A 21,116-nucleotide genomic window follows, 5' to 3' on the forward strand; every position below is an offset into this window, starting at 1 on the left:
TTTGCACAACGAATCAGGAATAAGAAAAGGTTCTTCTATGTATGTATGCCGATTTAACTGCTCTTGTATATCTAGTTACAAAATCCAAACTCGGAGAAGCGTGTTGGGAAAATGAGTCACGAAACTAATCAATAGAGTTATGCGTTCTTAATTAGTAGATGGAGATCATCGGATCATATCAGTTGAAGTCTTCTTCTTGAATGTGTGTCAAGTCCCGGACGATCTACTAAGATTACGTCTCCACTGAATAACGGAAGCCAATAGGGTCAATTTTAAGAAGTGAACTGACCAAAAAGGTCTGTCCAATCATTCTGTTTATCCTATGGGCAATGATTAGGTCATCACATACCATTCAAATAGATTCTTAGATCCAATCTCTTTTAGTATTTATCTCTGCTGCCTTATTTCTAATTTGAGCACTTATCTTTCTTTATCCATGGACATATTTTATCCACATGAATGGATGATTATTATCATTTTCATAGTTTAAATCATAAACTGTTCTGAGGAAGACCAACATCGAGAGTCAAGAAGTACCGGACAGGTTTCACCCCTATAAGGCACTCCGTAATATTGTACACCTATGACTTCACATGTGACAGAACCTAGAGCCTCCAGCCTTGTACACGAGCGCTTAGCCTCCAGAACACCAAGTAAACATCCAATGATGTACATGTCTAGCTCCATCAATTTTCCAATTATGGTCTAGCTAATTTTGTTTCGTGATTTAAACTATGGAAATTCTACCATTTCCACAAACTCTCTACACTAATATTTTATTATGACTATTATCATTATTCCAATCAACTAGACATTTCTCCTACCATAAAATTTATTTACGTGACTTATTTTATCCAATTGATTGCAGCTCGACATTTTATGTTGAGTATATTCATGCGAATATCGTTTGTTGCACATAATACCGCTGACTGATTCAGCTGAGAAAGTCAATCATTAGCGAAAACTAAATAAATTTTCATAGTCAACTGCATCGACAATAATCACTTACTCACCAGTGAGTAATCTTGGGATTAATTCTCATAACAAGTGTCATCGGTTACATTAGATCATCGTCGATCTACAACACACTACTTGACTACAGTTGTAAATGCGGGAAGCATTGCACAAATGTGTATTTATGCAATTTTCATTGACTTAAAATTTCCTCATATGAGAATAAACAAAACTGATGTGAGATATACTCATTCTGTAATCGATTTACTGAAAAATTTTTCCGTAAAGGTTTTCACTAGTATGTCACATTTTAACGAAATAACACATTGAAAAAGGATCTGAAGAAAGAAACTCATATAACACCGAATAAATATTTTATCTTGAAACTCCTCAATAGTGTCCAACAAAGACTCCACCAAGAATCGAGTACAGAATGTTAAGAATGATCATCAGACACGAAATCTTAATATTGAGTGATCTACATATCGTTATCCCATTGAATTTGTGACACAATGTATTTAATAAACCTTTTTTCAGTGAACAACTATTACACACATGGTTGATCAGGATGAAAATCACTTCCTCTTGATAAGACTAAAAGTCACTTTGACAAATGTTATCAAACAGGAAATCAGTAGTATTTTAAGATATCACCTAATTCAGTTTAAGCAGGTAGATGGTATCACTAGCCTTCATACCTCAAATGTGACTAAAACTAAGGAAATAAATGTATGTCATGGATACGTTACATAAAACGATTGAAACAAAAGATATTTATTTCGCTTCAGTAAGAAGGCTTTTTGAAAAGGAATCAGTAGTCAATGGAAGTATGCTTAGTCCTCGTTGAGGTGGTTAGATTTTAACCTGTATTATGGCAAATAGTTTAAGTGGCTATACAATCTGTACACTATTCTTTGACGTAAAGTGATTGATGGTAATCGGCAGAAATCTCTGGAATAAGATTTTCTGTTACTTCAGTGGTAACATTCAACGGTTCACGTTCAAATCCCAAAGGGACAATCATCTCCTTCAACAGTTCAGGTAGGCATTGATGGAAAGTATCGGATTGTATGTAATTCAATTTACTGATTTTCTCTAAACATCTAGTGTCAAAACATATAGATATGAACCCAAGATAAATAGGTCTCTAGCGACTAGTATGATACATTTAGTTGAGAGTTAGTAGGCAACCGTTTCAATCCCACGTCAATCATCGAATGGGATTGATGTTATCTAACATGTGGCATAGCTTCACATCAGAATTTCGAGATCGTCAATCAAAACTAGTTGCCAGAGAGCACACAATTATCATTGCGATTAACAGTTGTGTAAACTATTCATTTACCACTTAGCTGACATCATATATTCACATCGATTGATCCAGTGTAGAATAGTGAGTGGTAATGTATACATACACGTATTCTTGACAAGTACTCTCCGTCTATTCACTCTGCAGTTCCATAATGCGAGAGTAATTCTTTAATATCACCGTAAAGTTGTGGATCTGTAGTTGAAATATGATCTACAGTACGACGGTCAATGTAAACACTAATGTAACTTGAATAATCTCAATTACAGTGGACAATGCATTGAATTCCAGGTTGCAACAAGTCAAGACTACATAACTTAACAAGTGATGGTACAAGATACATATAACTTTGTAAATTCACTACTGTTGAACTCAAACAAAAAATGATCAATAAGAAATGTAAAATTGATCATTAAAATTCGTTTTTAATTGTCGCTTTTACTTTATATTTTCTTGTCTACATTTTTCCCCTAAACAAGATCATCACATCATGAAGATACTCATTTTAGACACTGTCGAAGATACTTTTTAACTACCAGTCAGTTATTGTTTCAATTGTATATCAATGTGCGGTTTGAATCTGTTTGTTCCAAATACATATTCATATAATCATAATTTTATATTATTTGTCCCCATGTGATAATTGATGCCTGGGTGAACAGAAATTTATGAGCATTTGCTTACAATACACGATTAAAGTAGTTGCTACCAGTAAAAGAAAGTTAATAAAATATACCTCCACGCAGATTGTATGAATTATATCATACTTAGGCCTGTTACTACTCGTGGAGGAGCATAAGCCGACCACCAGCACTCTCCATCCAATCCTTTCCAGTCGTTATTCATCCTTTTCATATCTGCTTCAATTTCTCGACGTAATGTGTTCTTTGGCCTTCCTCATTTCCGCTTCCCGTCTGCTTCCAGGTACGTGAAGGATTCCACATCTTCCAGAACTTCGCCATCAAGTGTGATTGGGTTAGTGTTCTCCGTGTTGTATTTGAGGGTCTTGGTTCTCCCATTGTGTATGTTGAGGCCTACTGATGCAGAGACTGCTGCTACACTGGCTGTCTTTATCTGCATTTGTTCGTGTGTATGCGATAGGAGGGCTAGATCATCTGCGAAGTCTAAATCGTCTAATTGGTTTTGACTTGTCCATTGTATTCCGCGTTTCCCCTCAGATGTCAAGGTCTTGATAATCCAGTCAACCACCAGAAGAAAGATGAAGGGGGAGAGTAGACAGCCTTGTCTGACTCTGGCTCTTACTTGGAATGCATCTGTCCACTGTCCTCGCAATATATTATGATATTTTGCAATTCTTGGATGGTTTAGGTATTGTTAACCTTAGTAGTTTAAGTGATGTATTCTCATATCAGTTAACTTTATAAGATATTGTTTAGATCTAATATTAACATGAAGTCATGTAAGGTATATATAACTTGAACTTGTGATTTCTATGGAAACTTAGGAATGTGATCAAAGGAATGAGATATTGCATACTGAGCAGCAGCTCGTTACTTTCTAGTCTACGGATACAAATGTGATCTTTAAAGATAAAGAACATCCGTGTGTTACCAGTTTGATCACTAATCTCGAAACTTTGTTTGCATATGTTAGGGTTGGGCATAAGGTGTAGATACAGATGGTAAATTGGTTGATGTAGCAGTGATTCTTAATTGACTGAAGTGGATAGGACACATCCTGCGTCGGTTTCCAATTATGGCTGTAGTAGGAGTAAAGTGGAAGAAAAGTATGGGTGGTTGAACCAAGATGTGTCACTACTTTATTAAGTCAATAACAGTTGAAATGAGCTTTGTAGGTAGATGGGAACTACTTGGTTAGAGTCCGTGCGATTATCATGAACGATGTTTACAGACGTTGGATGACATGACTCATAATGGTGTAGATAAATCCATTCTTTGTCTTATTCCAATTTAAAGATTATATCATAATTTTTATCCCATGAATTCATTTTCTTTTTGAATCATATTTTCTGTTGCCTAATCTTTCCTATCACTGTTGATAGTATTACTATTCCTACTGTTCTGACATGGTTTGATAATTTTATCTACCTGTGTTGATGTGGTATTGACGGGAACGAAAACACAAGTGGGGGCAATCAAATGTATTTAAACACGAAATTACAGAATATCTCACTAAAATCTGAGAACCATACAGGAAATACTACATTTGCGAAATATCAATTAATTGTCTCAAACTTGGCTATTCCCTCCGCAAATATCAGTCACTCGTTTCACACTTCATTGTTCCTGCATTTTCATACAAATTACTTTCCGTTCCCGTTCTTTCCTTCTCAATCTTCTACGGAAACACATTCTATTCCTAACTATCGTTATATACTACTTATGTGGATATAAGTAGCTCACACCACAATATTGCATAATAATCCTTTACGTAAATATTTGGCAAAATCTTAAATATGTATCCAACTGCGATGTGTTTTGTTTATAAAAGACAAATAGGACAGGGTTCACAGCTTCATGTTAACCATTTTCTGTTTTTATTCAGGTACAAATCATTCGATTTGTGTGGAGCATATATATTCGGTGCCCCTTTGTACCAATATTTGTATTCAAATAAAGAAAATAAATAAATAATCGAAAGGGTTACGATCATCATATTTTGTTGGTGGAATGACATACTATACAGACGATAAAACATAAACTAAGTAGGTACCTGACTAATCTGACATTCAAGGAAATAATGAAAAATTAAACTCAAACAAATGATTTCTATTGAAAACAGGGAATTCTCAGTCAGTCAGTCAACTACAGCGTACGACCAGGCACATATATGCATCGCTCCAAGTTCCCACACCCCATTAGCATAACAAGATGAACACCGAACTCATAATAGTTAATTCAGTGGTGGTAATATATAAAAAAGATTGCATATAAGGACATAGAACAGGAAGAAAGAATTAGTTCGTAAACAGAAAGATGTGAAGCGCTTTTAATCTCATGGTTTAAAGGAAGACAAAGAATGTATACACCCACGCCATTGTGATCGATTCTGAGCGATGTCATTCAGAGTCTCCAACTATTGGTTATGATAGTCACGAGGACTCCTACCAAGTAGTCTACATCTGTCAACATTGCTCAGACTAGAAGTTAGTGACTTCAGGTTCTGATGACACGTTTTAGTTTGGCCGACCCTAACTTTCTTCCATCCGTCTACAACACTAGTCAGGATTGTATGTCGTGGTAATCCGTGTTCAGGCATACGCAACACGTGGTCCAACCATTTCAGTCTATGAAGATTTGCAACTTCATCAACTGATTTACCATCATCACTTAATACCCTACGTCTAACCTCACTATTACTTACCCGGTGATCCCAACAGATGCGAGCAATATTTCTAAGGCATCTATGGTGAAATACTAGTAGCTTACGATCGTACTTCTAGGGATCAGTCCTATAGTACGTATCACTAGGACATCAAACAAACAGAGAATTCTATTATGATATGTTCTATATTTTGTTCACATTTTAATTGGACATATTATTGCATTGAAAAAACAACACCCACCCACCCCCAATGATAAAAGTACGTTCTGTTTTGTATTTTCATTATCATTAACTTATTGATTTAATTGACTTAATTGTGAAAATAAAATCAAAACAGAACAATTAGTTACTAATTGAACGAGAGAAAAAAAAGAATAAATAAGAAAATAATTATATACATTAAATAATAAAATAAGTCCATTAAAAGAAAACTCTGTTTCATACAAGTTTACCTGAACTTATCATCTTTTTCTATACAGATAAATTAGTCATTATTCAAATGATCATTAAATAACAAATTCATAATCAACAGGATCTTTTGAGAAATTTAACTGGGATATTGATGTAAGCTCATGTTGTTGTTGTGATTGTTGCTGAGTGAGATTATGATGATCAGATAATGTGAAAGATGATTGTGGAGAATTTAAATATTTTATATTACCGGTAATTAAATTAGATGTATCGGTAGAAGACTGACAAGTTGATGATATAATTTTTGTTTTTTCTCCTGTTTGTAACAGTAAACATCTAGAAGAGGATGATCCTATAGATGACGATGATGATGGAGGCATAGTTGAATGACCAATCAAATATCCAACGGAAAAATTAGAACATTGATCTGTAACATCTGGAATTTCATCATGATCATTTAACTGAACAGAAGGATAACAAGTATTTTCTATATTATGCATGACATTCGGTGTATTACTTAAAGTATTATAACTATTCTTGTATGATAGATTGATATTACTAATAGATGTATTGTGATGATAGAACTGTCCTAAGAAGTTAGCACAATCATTGAAGTTGTTTTCATACAACAGAGACGATGATGATGATGGCGTTGATGTCGATACAGATGATGATGGTGATAACAAAGAGCTAGGAGAGAGAACTCCAGTGAGACTTGTTACAGGATTTGATATTATCTGATCATGACGAGATTGTGGAAAATTTAGCAATTCAAATGGTTGTTGATGTTGTTGTCGATCAAGATGAATTGATGAAGGAGACAAATTGTTAGGATCTGGTGATGGAAATTTCGGAGAATAATGAGGATAATCTAAGAATTCTGTTGAATGATTATTATTGTTATCATTTGTTGGATTCCATGAGAGCATTACGCTAGTATCCAGTAAATCTGTCGTTATTTGATGGGATTTGTTGTTATTACTGATAGTTAAATTGTTAGTAGAAACATGATTGTCTACCAAACCAGTATAGTCATCGTCCTCTTCTTCTGCATCTTCCCCATCATCGTCATCAACATCATCATCACCATGGTTACCACCATCGTAAATGTAACTATCATGTGTTTTGGACATAAGTGGAAACACATGTTGAATCTGATGATATCGCTGGTCATAATATTCCACTGGATAGGCATCCCCATCATCACCAGTGAAAGGAGCTGATGTTGCATTATGGTTATTAGTATGATTATTGTTATGAATATTATTAGCTGTATTAATTGTGGAGCTATGTGAAGTGATACCAGCTTGAAATGGACGATTTTCTTGTTTATTCAACATTGATGTTTCACAGTCAACAGGACGCCATATCGATGTCGACTGATTGATTGGCGTAAATGACGATGAAGACGAGTTAGGACAAGACGAGGAAGATAATGAAGATGAAGCTGGTACAGAAACCGAAGAATGTGTGGTTGTTAAAGTTGACGAACAGTGTGTGTCATAGAAAATACAATTACCACTGGCCAATGACAACTGTGGAGACTGAGAACCAATTTTCAATACGGTCCCATTCATCATATTATCTACCATATCTGTTTGAAGCGAATTTAAAATATCAACAGACGATATTGAGTGCGGTGTATCTTCGATAATATTCATACCACTAACAACGTCATCATTATGATCAACATTCAGGTCAGTGACATCTGGATCATGACTAAGATTACCACTGATTTGACTAGGATTACTGTTGTTATTATTATTATTATCATTATTGTTATTATTATCATTAGTAGTAGAAGTAGTGGTAGTTATGGCAACTGTATTTGTGGTATCATTACCGTGACTGCATAAAACACCGTTTTCAATCGTTTCAGTAGCTGTAATTAAATAACATAGACTAGGTTCTAGTTGACGAGATATCATTGTAGACCAAGAATTAGTATCACTGTTATTTGTGATCACATCACAGTTTACACTGTTATTATGACTAAGCGATGATGTGGTTATCGCAGAAAATGAATTAGTAGTCAGTTGAATAGGTAATAATAAATTCGACTGTAAAGTTATTGTGGTTCCAGATACTTTCGGTGATGATGACAACGTCGAAGAAGTTAGTGTCCCATTGGACGACGATGATAGAGAAGAAGAAACAACTAAGGAAGTTGGAAACGCTGTTGCTTGTTCATAAACAGGATCACGAACTGCTATCATCATTTTGTGTTGAAGATTATCATGGCTGTCACTAAGTACATCGGTGGGTTCAAAAAACGCATGACTATTTGCATCCAAATCACTAAAATTCAACATAAATACAGTAGAACTATTGTCAAGATTAACTGCTTGATATCCAGAGGCATTAGTTGGAATAATAGAACATTCTGTTGTCACAATGACGTGATCTTGTGTTGGCAATATTTTTGGTATGGTTGATGGTAATGATGATGATGACGTGTCAGGACATGAAGTCGAAATAGTCGGATTGATTAAAATACTTTTATCGATATTATCAGAAATATTGATTATTTTGGAAGACCTCGAATCCTGATCAGGAATAATGTTCATCAAAGTTTGATGATTTGACGATAGGTCAGATCCAGGTAAATGTGGCTAAAAATATATTTTAAATGCATATATATACGGTTAATAAACCCGCCTTCTCAATGTAAATTAAAACAATAAATTATGCATGTAAAAAACGATTTGAAGTGAATAAAACAAATAACAGCACCCCAGTTCGCTAGCAATTAAGATAGAACTCCATGGAATCGCTCCCAAAAATTTAGCTTAAATATGGCTGATGAGGCAGCAACAAAATACGGATTCATTTCAAATTGATATCGTGAATGGATCAATGTTAGACGACCATTGAAAACCTGGAAGTACTGGACGGCCGTTTCGTCCTATCACGGGACTCCTCAGTAATGCCGAGTCTAACATTGATCCATTCACGATATCAAGTTAAACTCAAGAATCTCCACAACTCTGTAATGATAGATTCATTCCAGTCTGTAAATATTATCGTTCTTGTTTAGTTTAAATAAAAGAGTGGAAGCTTCTCGATGTCAACCTTGAATTCATGCTACTGCATAGTCTGTGAATGGATGTTTGACTCTACTGGTAGGTCAATCAGTGTAAAGCACTCATCTACCTTGATATTGTAGTTCCCAATTGGCAACAAATGTATTTAAAAAATGGTACTTTAATTATTCACAATCACAGGCCACTTGTTAATCTCTTGTTACAGTCTCACAAGTCAGCAAGTATCTAATAGGAACAATCAGGCTTTCCTGTTTAATAAGATGCATTCGTCCTCATTACCATCATTTCAGTACATTTAATTAGATTAAAAACAAGCAAAATCTGTCCTATATCTTCCTCTTATTTCATGCACTGAGTCCAGTTGATACATTATGATCGCAGAAAAGTAGATTTTGAATTAATCATGTATAATTCAAAGCGCAATATCAAAATCATTACTTCCTAAGAGTAGAATATTTCATTTCATATTTACGCAGATACACGGACAAATATCAATACTTATAAGAATTTTGTTCATTTATGACTAACTTTGAGATGAATTTCATGAAGTTATAGTAAAAAAACGTGACTAATGAGCTTCAAACATGTCGAAGATTACCAACGGTAATGAATGTTGCTCATGCAACATGTTAGATTGACCATCAGATGAAAATTCAGTGGTCTGAAAGTTAGGCAATGGTTATGAAACAATGCAGAGTCTGAATTTATTCGCTAGCTCGAGTCATGGTTATTCGCTACTCAAGAGTTTGAAACAAAAGTGAAATAGTTATTTGATTTTTCCTAATTCTCAACAGCTGCGTAATAAACTAAATTAACTCGACCACCTGGGAATTTAGTATGAACCATACTTGAAGTGTGAGGGTTAGTGATACTACCCGGTTGGCCAAAATCAGGTGGAATAGGGGTACGAAATTAGAATCCAGCAACCGAAAGTTGAACCTCTTAAAAACTAAGTCACATATCCAACTACTTAAAGTCAATTCTTGACGTCGATCACAGAAAGAATAAAACACTAATGAACATATTTTAAAAACTAATTGACATACCGTAATGATTTTAACAGGAATAACCTGTTCAACTGTTTGTTGACATGATGATATATGATTTTGATTCAAATGACTAGTTTCATGATTATTTATATTACTTAATACTTTGCTACATGGTTGACGAATTTTAGTCCTTTTTTGTTTATTATTCAATGAACTGCTACGTTGACTTGTTGATAATTTCTTATTAGAATCCATCATAAGTAATTCATTGTGGTTATTGATTGATTGGTGATGGTTTTGTTGTTTATGGGTTCGTAAGAGATGACGATTTAAATTTGACAAACGTGTAAATGATGTTGAACAAATTGGACACAAATGATAAACACGTTTCTCATGTGTTTTTTTATGTCGCCATAGTGTACCCGCAGTCTTTTGAAAATAAAGAAAAAGTGAAATATGATAAACACTAAACAAAATATACTACTAATAATTATGACACTGATCGACCATTGAATAGTGACCAATATAATGCACATCTAGTTTTATCGATTAATTCCCAAGATGGACACTCGTTTAAGTCACTCAAATGTTGATCTTTTCTACAATTCAGAATCTGGAATAATTAAAGCAGTGTCATCATCTGTATGATGATGGAACATTCAAGACCATACCACACATATTCTTACAACTACATAGTTCATACTATGAAATTCAATAAGATAATTCCATTGGTCTACATCATAATGAACGAAAACATTACAAACTCATCGATGATCATCTTTAGCTCAATAATTAAAATTACATCCCACTACAATTGAATCAACTAGGATAACTGATTACAAACATTCATCCTTATAAGTATCTCGAAAAGTAAACCCAAATGTAATACACTAAGGTTAGATGTTCCATCTGAGGCAATGTATATGGTAGAGACTAAATCAATCAGTAAACCTTCAGCAAAAGATAAAACTTCTGTTGTGCAGACTCATCAGTTGGTAACACCAACTACTGTACTGGTTGCAGGTATCATAATTGCATTTGGAAATCTAATGGACAGGCGGAGATCTTCAGGTCAGATGGATGCTAATGGAGTTGATGATATCTCTGAGCTAGATGATTTAAGTGAGGAGCTTTGGTTGTCACTTTGGAAACCATCAACGCTTGCTTCAAATAAAAGGGAATTTTCTGGTCATTCCATGAGTGGACACCTCCATAACTTACGCACGCACGAACACAAACTATCAGCTAAACGATGTGATATGATATTGATGCATGTAGATAACTATGGACAAAAATTCTACCGGGAGAATTTTGAAATTCTGGATCGTGGTAATTCGATAAATATCGGAGAATTTCTGGGAAAATGACATTCAGATCAATTTAGATCTGATTTACCAAGCTGTTTGAAAAAGGTCAAGCAATAATCTGATCAAAGATCAACAGGACGAAATAATCAACTTGAACACAAAAATAACGGAAGTCAATTTAACCTACGAGGATGAATAATAACAATCAAGGCAATAGGAACAAATTGTGTTAAAACTCGCCAAAATTCCGTCGAATAGTTATCATCAGACAATAATATGTGAATCAGATTACTGAACAATGAACTTTTTCTTATTAATTATGAGGGATTTAAACACAATCACGAAAGCGAGTACCCACTTGGATTGGTGTAAACATAATCATTGTAATCTTACTTTCCATTGGCTAGTCCCTCTTGTATAACCCTCATCTTTTAAAGAGCAATAACTAAAACTCTATAATTAAATTATTTAATTCATGGAAGGCAACATGATAAAAAAATAATTAAACTGAGCTACAAATTTTCATTTTCACATACATGTTGGTGTTTAATTTCACTTGGTGTTGTTTTAATTATGTCTTCCCATTGCTATTTAAGACTGTAATTGATCAGTCTCTTGTTGGCCTATGTACATCCTGTGCGGATTGCCTCGATATAACCTTAAGTCACAAGCTTTCTAAGCATGGATTTGTAGTGGCTAGAAATAAAGGTACATCCAGCTGACGAGTCCCAAACAGGACGAAACGCACGTTTTGGATTCCACTGCTAGCCACTATCCATCTCTGCTTAAAAATATGTTGGTGTTTATTGTTATTAGTGGTGGCGGTGGTAGCATTATCGATATTAAATATGTATTTTCGCAACAATTTATCATTATATCTATGTTAAAATCATTGTTTCAAATAAAATAATAGTGATTGAATACACCCTTCGTTTAATATCTTATCATTTTAAAATCAGTGATATAAAATACGATGTTTCCATGGTTAAATAAATGTATTTTAATAAAAGACCCTACAACACAAACACAAACACACACACAAAACAAACAAACACCCTGACGATATATATATACTAATTAAACGATGCGAAAAATAAGTAGTGATGATAATTGAGATGATAATGACGACGATGATATTACCGTGTCAATCACAAGTTACTTTTTTAGAAAAAAAAAGAGGGGTGACGAGAGACTGTTGAATTTTATTTTGCATTTTTCTATCGCTGCTATTTGCTTGTTAATAGATTAGAAATGCATATAATGTTAAAACAATGACCTCTATAGAGTATAAACACAAACAATTGTACTCTTTTCATTCGAAATCTCCATTTCCTTCATCGCCCTCATCAATTCAATCTTTAGTGTGTATATGATAAAGTATACAGACGGACACAAAAAAAAAATTATTTGTTACTGTCGAATGGTAAAACATAAATCTGATATATACGTTAAAAGTGATGAAGAAATCGAACTTTTTTGATGAATACAATATAATAATTTTGTTTCTATAATTAGAAAGTACAATTATTTATACTCAAAAAACTGGATATATTTTGATTATTGAAGATTATTACATATTGATAATGATATAATGGAACAAGTAGTATGAAAGTATACCTTATTGGACTACTATATGAAAGATTATCGTCTATATTTTTATTATATAATTAGTAGATGCTTAGACTGTTGAATCTTTATATTCTCCCATTTCTAAGCTTTCGCTTAACCTATAAATCTTCGTTCTTCGTTTCATGATCTTAATCAAAAACTTAATAATTTCCACAAACCTTATACTGATAATTATCATGTGTGCTCACTAATGACTAGCTTCGTGAGGGAATTCTCAAAGTTCTAGTGAGAAGCCTTGACTAGAGGAGCTAATCCGTGTCGGGTAGAGACAGGTATCTACCTCAGTACAATAGAAGGTGGTCGCGCAACTTCGTGGATTGGTTGATGTTAGACTCTAACACCATTGAATGCCGGCTGGCTCAGTAGTCCAGGAGGTTAGCGTCCGCGCGCGAGACGGGAAGCCCAGGGTTCGAATCCTGAGAGGGGAGTTTCACGATAGGACGAAACGGCCATCAAGTGCTTCCAGGTTTTCAATGGTCGTCTAACATCAATCGGTTTATGATCTTAATCAAAGATTTTATTTGTTTATTCTAAATTTGTCATTAATTAATTATTCCCCCATTACTCAGGGTTTTGTATAGCTAAATAATGTGTATATATTGTATTTTTTTCAGTATGTATTGCGGTGAAATCAGAAATTTTAACTATATAACTGGATGTATAAGTTTTGAATTATGGATAAATAAAGTACAAAAGATAGTTTGTCTCCTTTCTACCTTCGTTTTCTGATTATAAACTAATAAATGCTAAGATCTTGTTTGTCGTTCATTAATCATTACGTCATTTAGCAAATAGGCCACCCGTTATACTGAGGATATATGAGAAGTTAACCATAATCCAACTAATGTGAGGATAATTGTTACCACAACAACCATGAGATAAAATTTCAACCAACATAACAATCCAAATACCTTTTCCCTTTCTTCACCGTTAAATCAGATAAACTAATGAAATAACTATAATTTACAATAGGCTAAGGTTAATCCTTTGATGGGGTCTTTTTCTCTGAGCTGGGTGGTTTGGTCGTGGAGCTTCCAAAACAAAGAAGCAAACAATGACAAATTTAAGGTCAATAAGAACCAATCAACATCGAGGTGTACAGAACAAGCTGTGAAACGCATATAGAGAAATTCGAACACTTCACTTCTATCTGAAGTTTGTGCTGATGATGTCGTTCAGATGAACGATGAAAGCTCCACGACCAAGCCATCCAGCTCAGAGAACAAAACCCCATCAAAATCATTCACCTGAACTACAAATCTTCTCCACCATCTCAACGCAAACATTGAACACACGTTTTATAAAAGAAAGATGGACTGTAGCAATGAATTCCAGAATGTGTGTCTCGTAATATTTACGACTTGCCAGCAAAATGTGTCTACATTTGAATGTTGATATTTACACTGAGATTCGAATCCAGTAGTATACGCATCAAACGCTCAAAGATTTAGGGGCGGCATCAGTGCTTGAAGTCACTAACTTCTGGTTTGAACCATGTTAGTAGATGTAGACTACTTGGTTGGGGTCTACGTGACTATCGTAACCAATGGTTGGAGACTCTGAATGACATGGCTCAGAATCGATCACAATGGTGTAGGTGTATACACTCCCTTAAACTATGAGATTAAAATCGCTTCACATCTTTCTTTTTACGAAGTAATTTTTTCTTCTTGTTCTATGTCCTTGTATACAATCTTTCTAGTATATATTACTACCACTATGAATCCGGTATTCATCTTGCTGTGCTAATGAGGTATGGCAACTTGGAGCGATGCATATATGTGCCCGGTCCTACGTTATCGCTGACTGACTGAGTACACAAAGCCTCTTACTTGTTACACATGTATGATGTTTATTACTATTATTATTAATTATATCGAAACAGTCCACTCATGATGTAAATATAACAAATATAACTGATAGGAATTCAGTCCTAAATAACGACATATAATAAATTGAAAAACTAAACTGAATATCCCTCACCTTGAATCTCTGATCACATTCAGTACAGGCGAAATTTCGTTCATTCGAATGTTTAAATGCTCTATGATCATCTAATTCATGTTTGATTGTAAAACGTGCATTACATATCTACAGAATAATCCAAAGATACAACAAATAAAAAAGATAACGGAAAAGAATTTTATACATTGATTACTTTACAGAATTCATTGACATTAAGTTAATCATAATCAACGCATAGCTTAGTACAAAAAAAAGAACATAACACTAGAATACTACTTAATTGACATGCTGAGTAAGCACGATGAGATTTACAGAATAAATAAAGCTTAAGATAGGTCAAAATAATAAGAAAAGATAAACATTGAAGAATATGATTCACTATACATTAGCTGTTTGAATCTTCCCATTGACGTTAAACATTGCAATTGATCAGTCTGTTACTGGCATATGTGCATGCTGTGCATATCACCTCGATATTGCTTTAAGTCACAAACATTCTAAGCAGAGATAATGGATAGTGGGTAGTAGTGAAATTCAGGAGATGCATTTCGTGCTATTTAGGACTCGTCAGTTGGATGTACCGGTATTCCAGAGCTGATGTTCGCTCGGATACTCGAACCCAGTACCGTTTACTTCAGGTACCGTCGCGTTATCCACTTAGGTAATGAGTTCAGATAGCCACAGCTTGTACAATCGGGTGAAGTTCAATTCATTTTTGTATTGTTTGTTGGAATCTTTCTAATGATGTTCAAGACTGTTCATAAAGCTTGTTACTTAAGGCAATACAGAAGTAATCTACACACAATGTATGTATGCCAATAAGAGATCGATCAATAGCAGTTCTAAACGTTAATAGGAAGATTCAAACGACCAATACAAAAATGAATTAAACTTCACCCGATTGTACAAACTGCGGTTATCTGAACTCAATACCTAAGTGGATAACGCGATGGTGCCTGATGTGAACGGTACTGGGTTCGAGTGTCCGAGTGAACATCAACTCTGGGATGCAGGTACCTTTATGTTATAGATTTCACTGTCAACCACCATCAATCTCTGCTCATAATTGAATATGGTTCAAAAAGAAGGAATAAAAATGTATGAAGTGAAGACATACTCTCTAGAGAAAGACAAATACTGAATCTATTATTTATTTATTTATTTATTTGAACACATAAATATTGGTACAAGAGAGCACCAATATATATGCGCCACACAAAACAATGAGAATGCGAAGAGAAATAAAAAAACTAAGGAGCGCAAAAGAAAAAGGGAACAATAACGAAGAGATTGGTGTAAGGTAATGTGGTAGTAACGAGGTACAATCAGAAGAAATCTTTCAGGTAAGGGAGACAGAACCACTTTTTATGAAGAAAGTAAAAGAAGGTTACAGCAGGATCGCCACTGGCTTCTATTCTGAGCCATATCTGATAACGTCTCTAGCCACTGTGTAGCATCATCTCTCAGACCCCAACCAGGGAGTCGTGAAGGACCGACACAAGCCAGTCCTTTGGAGCTTTCTTTCATACCACGACACCATGTCATGCACTGACCACCTCTCCGCTTCTTCCAACCAGTCCCAGAGTCGGCAAATAATGCACGACGTGGAATTCTCTGGGACGACATTCGGAGAACATGTCCAAGCCACCGAAGTCGGTGTTTCAAGATGGTGACACTAATTGAATTATCATCTCTGTGTCCGAACACACGATGCCGAACCTCTGCATTACTGACGTGGTGTTGCCACTGGATGTCAGCAATCCTTCGGAGACAGCGATGATCGAATACAGAGAGTTGTCTAACGTCCTCAACTCGGAGAGACCAGGTTTCACAAGCATAGAGCAAAACTGCTCTCACCGACGCGTTGTAGATCCGACCTTTTACGGCCAGACTAACATCACGAAGGCGCCAAAGGTGGCCCAGATTGGCATAAGCCGCTCTGGCTTTCACTATACGTGCATTGATCTCATCACTCACGCCACCACCAGCACTTATGCAGCTACCCAGATACACGAACTTCTCGACTACGTCTATCTGCTCACCATACAGGGTGAGTACAGGATTGGAATCCTGCCAGTCTTGTAGAAGTACTTTGCACTTCGAAGGTGCAAAGCACATACCATACCTACGGACACTGATTGCCAACTGATTAAGTGCGGATTGCATGCCTTGGGCATTATCGCACAGTAAGACAATATCGTCTGCATACTCAAGGTCGAGAAGTCTTTCTCCAGGCAACAGATTCACACCACCATTACTTACATTCATCATCTATTAATCCAGTTGTGACAGACTTCATGCTATTTTATTTAACATATCAAAAAACTGATCGCAATAATTTTCAATAGTAATACTATAATTATTGTATTTATCCGAAAATGATTCTTTAAAATTAATATTCAACATTAGATGTATGACAGTCAATGTATCTTGAAATCTTAAAAAATCTAGAAACTAATACATCGACATACCTGTCCGTAAACTGACTAGTTAAGTTCGAAATTCATTCAAAAAATTTTAATAAACATCATCCGGAAGTATATAGAATCCTTTTATCAATAATTCGAAAGTAAAAAGCTCTTGCTTACATTTCTAGCCTCTTGATCTAAATCAAAGTTGAACAACCAAACACTTCAAATTACTATCTAGGAAGTCATTATCAGTTCACTGTATGTATTAAAACACACTTATTTGATATTTCATTATCAGTATGAAAACTTAAGGAGGAATTTCGCTTTCTTGTAGGAACTAAAGGCGAAAATGGATGTTTACTTATTATAAATAATTAAGAGGGAAACAATGGGAAAAATTATGCTGAAAAATTTCGGAATAAATAATCCAACTGGATTAATCAAGAACAAATTTGTGTAACCAACTCTAATCCACACTTTTTTTTGGTGTATATACTAATTTGTAGATAAACAATACTACTACTTATTGTTTGAAATTAAATTCGATGAAGAGATAGTTGGAACCTACAACCAAACGTCTAAAATTCAAGCTTATTTAACCATAAATTCATCAGATCTATGATACTATCAATTTAAAACCGGATAATTTACACTTTATAGGAATAAACAGATTGATCATTAAGTAATCCTACAATGAATAGCCATTGAAACAATAATAATAATAACTTTCATTAAAATAAGAAAGATTAGTTCAGCGAAAAGAATTCTGTTTTCGGCGAATTCATTTTCAAAGTTGTACAATTGCTGATATACATATACTTATTTTACAGGATGACAATAATAATACTGATAAAAAAACTTCTGTTAGACATGGTGACAGTGAAATAAAATAAACAAACAGGGAAACTAATGATCGTTTGAATTCACTTGGTGTTGTTTTATTTGTATTTTCCCATTGTTATTTAAGACTGCAATTGATCGGTTTCTTGTTGGCCTATGTGCATCCTGTGCGGATTGACTTAAGTGTTCATCAAAAGATAGGCGGGGGAAAGGATGGCTAAGCATGATAAGATAAAATGTTGAAATTCAGATTAAATGTAATCAGGATGAGCGTAGAAACAGAAATAAACCAGTTGGAGGTGAGATTTAAGGGGAAGATGGCTGTAAAGGAAGAACAGTATGAAGAAAGAGAAAAAAAATTATAAGACATTAAGACCATGGTAGAAGAAGAGGTTGTACCAATCTTTTTTGCACACACAATTCTGATTTTTCCAGATGTATGGATAACACTTCGTGTTATAACTTGTGGTTTTGTGCCTTTGGTTCTTTATTTTTCACCCCATCGCCAATTGTTATAACTTGTGCCCCTATCAATATATAATGTGAGGATAACGCCAATTAGAGGACCGCGAATTATCAACTGGACCAATGATGCATAAAACCCGTACGAGCAGCCTAGAGTCCTTATCGGTCCTGCTTCTGCCTAGCCCAGCCTGTTAAGTCCAGAATACCAATCTCAGCCTCTGCGATATGAATCATTTATTTCAAACATACTGAGTTTATATACCAATCAAACAGACCACACCATACCATAAAATATGAAACAAAATTTGTACAAGAATTAGCCAAATATGGCTGTGAATGAGGGAGGTAGTAATTAATAGACAGGGCATAATTCAAGAATGGTAAATCGTATAATAATAGTTCATAGGTTAAAATAAGGTTTATGTGATAAGAGAGCCTTGAATATGAATAGTTTAGTTAATTAACAATTATACGATAAAAATATACGTATAGTATTGATCCATAAATGGATTCCAAAAGTTACCATTCATTATTCTCATCGGGATATAAAACTTCGGCAATGCAAAGAAGATGCAATTTAATTGTCTTTGGAAGACTTCTACTTACCTTGTAGTTGACTTTGAGCACAGAGTCTGTCTTGATTGAGTGACCTGTGTTCACAAAATGTTCGATTATTGAACTTCTTATTGAGCCATTTCCTCCTCTAGTTAGCCATGCCGGATAATGTTCTTGAATTCTTTTGGATAAAGTACACATCGAACGACTTATATAACAAGCTCCATATGAGCAGGTAAATTTTTGATAAAATCTTTTGATGAAAACTTAATCCCTTAACAATCACACGATTATTAAACTTTCTTTGTTTTATAAAAACTGTCTTTAATACCTTTCTTTATTTAACCTTACTGTCACCATGTCGAACAGAAATTTATTATCAGTATTATTATCATCCTGAGACAATAAGTATATGTATATTTGCAATTGTACAGCTTTGAAAGTGAATTCGCGAGAAAACAGAACCCTTGAGATGGTAGAGAAGATTTGTAGGCTCAGATAGATGATTTTGATGGAGTTTTATTCTCTAAGCTGGATAGTTTGGTCGTGGAACTTTCATCATTCTTCTGAACGACATTATCAGCACAAACTTCTGCCTGAAGCTCCATGACCAAATCATCCAGCTCAGAAAACAAAACTCCATCAAAAAGAGAACTTTTTTCACTGAATTAATCTTTATTATTTTATATATAAAGTAATAAACAAAACAATTCTATAATACTTACTTCACAAATAAATTGTTTCACACAAAAATGTCTTGCTAAATGTTCTTCATATGCTAAACGTTCACCAGTACGAAATTCACAATAACCACAAAAATAACGATATTGATGTAAATGTACAATTTTTTGATGACGTTTCAAATTATATGCACTTTTAAATGTACAATTACATTCATTACAATAATGTTGTTTATAAAGTAAATTTGATTTAGAAATTAATTGTTCATCTATTTCATTAGTTTGTGAATGTTCATATAACTGTAACCAGAAAATAATAAATAAATAATTAACCAATATATATATTAATAATATGAATTATTCATAAAACAAGGTAGAAACTACAAATGAATCCTTAGTCAGTCAGCAACAGCGTAGAACTTCGTACGTACGTACGTACATCAGTTCGAGCTGCCATACCACATTAACACAGAGATTAAAATCCCATAGTGGTAGATGTAGTAAAAGTATAAGCAGTAATCGGAAAGATTAAGGTTTGAACATGTTATTCAAGGAGTACAATTAAGTGAAATAAATTTGGAGAGAGAGAGAGAAAAAAAAAGAACATGAAGAGTTCAGAAAATTAGAATTTAGGAGAACACAAAGATTAGATGCACCTCTGCCATTGTAAACGATTTTGAGCCATGTCATTCAACGAATGAATCATATATGATACTGATTAAGTTCAACTCTTTTTTTGAACTGGATGAGCCTAATCGGTAGTAGTAGTAGTAGTAGTAGTAGTAGTAGTGCGGTGTATGGTACTTATGTCAACAGACATAACTAGCACGTAACACTATTCAGAAGTGAAATATATGGCAGCAGAAAGTTAAGAAGATCGAATAAAAAAAAAACGGAAAGGAGAATAGGAAAGAATTTTGAACTTGGAGAATCATACAGAATGCAAAGAACAGTTAATGGAATATTTTCAAATGAAGTATTTTATGTATAGTTCTTATATTTTACTAAGATACTCTGTAATTTTGTATTAAAATATATTGGTTGTTCCCACTTGTGTTCCCGTTCACAACAGTAGTAGTATTAATAATAGTAGCATTACAAATAGCCTCGAACTGTTATTCATTATTTACAAGTCTATATTAACATTTATTATTAAAAACTCCTCACTTGAAGAGTTATTGTTTTGAAGGTAGTCAAAGAAGCTTATCTTTCATATCTTGGTTGATCTTTCATATGATATATTCTATGTTT

General features: G+C 34.3%; 1 protein-coding gene across 1 annotated transcript in view; it reads right to left on the bottom strand.

Moving 5' to 3' along the window:
• Window positions 1–52: 52 nt before the first annotated feature.
• MS3_00008130 (uncharacterized protein) overlaps window positions 53–21,116 on the bottom strand; it is a 36,486-nt gene continuing 15,422 nt past the window's right edge. The window contains exons 8-11 of the mRNA XM_051216483.1: window positions 19,911–20,165; window positions 14,933–15,040; window positions 10,071–10,442; window positions 53–8,592 (exon numbers count right to left, since the gene is read on the bottom strand). Of these exons, the coding sequence (XP_051067072.1) occupies window positions 6,076–8,592; window positions 10,071–10,442; window positions 14,933–15,040; window positions 19,911–20,165 (3,252 nt within the window). The 3' untranslated portion in view covers window positions 53–6,075. The remainder of the gene's footprint in view (window positions 8,593–10,070; window positions 10,443–14,932; window positions 15,041–19,910; window positions 20,166–21,116) is intronic.

Source organism: Schistosoma haematobium, chromosome 4 (assembly GCF_000699445.3).
Source record: "Schistosoma haematobium chromosome 4, whole genome shotgun sequence".
NCBI classification, from domain to species: Eukaryota; Metazoa; Platyhelminthes; class Trematoda; order Strigeidida; family Schistosomatidae; genus Schistosoma; species Schistosoma haematobium.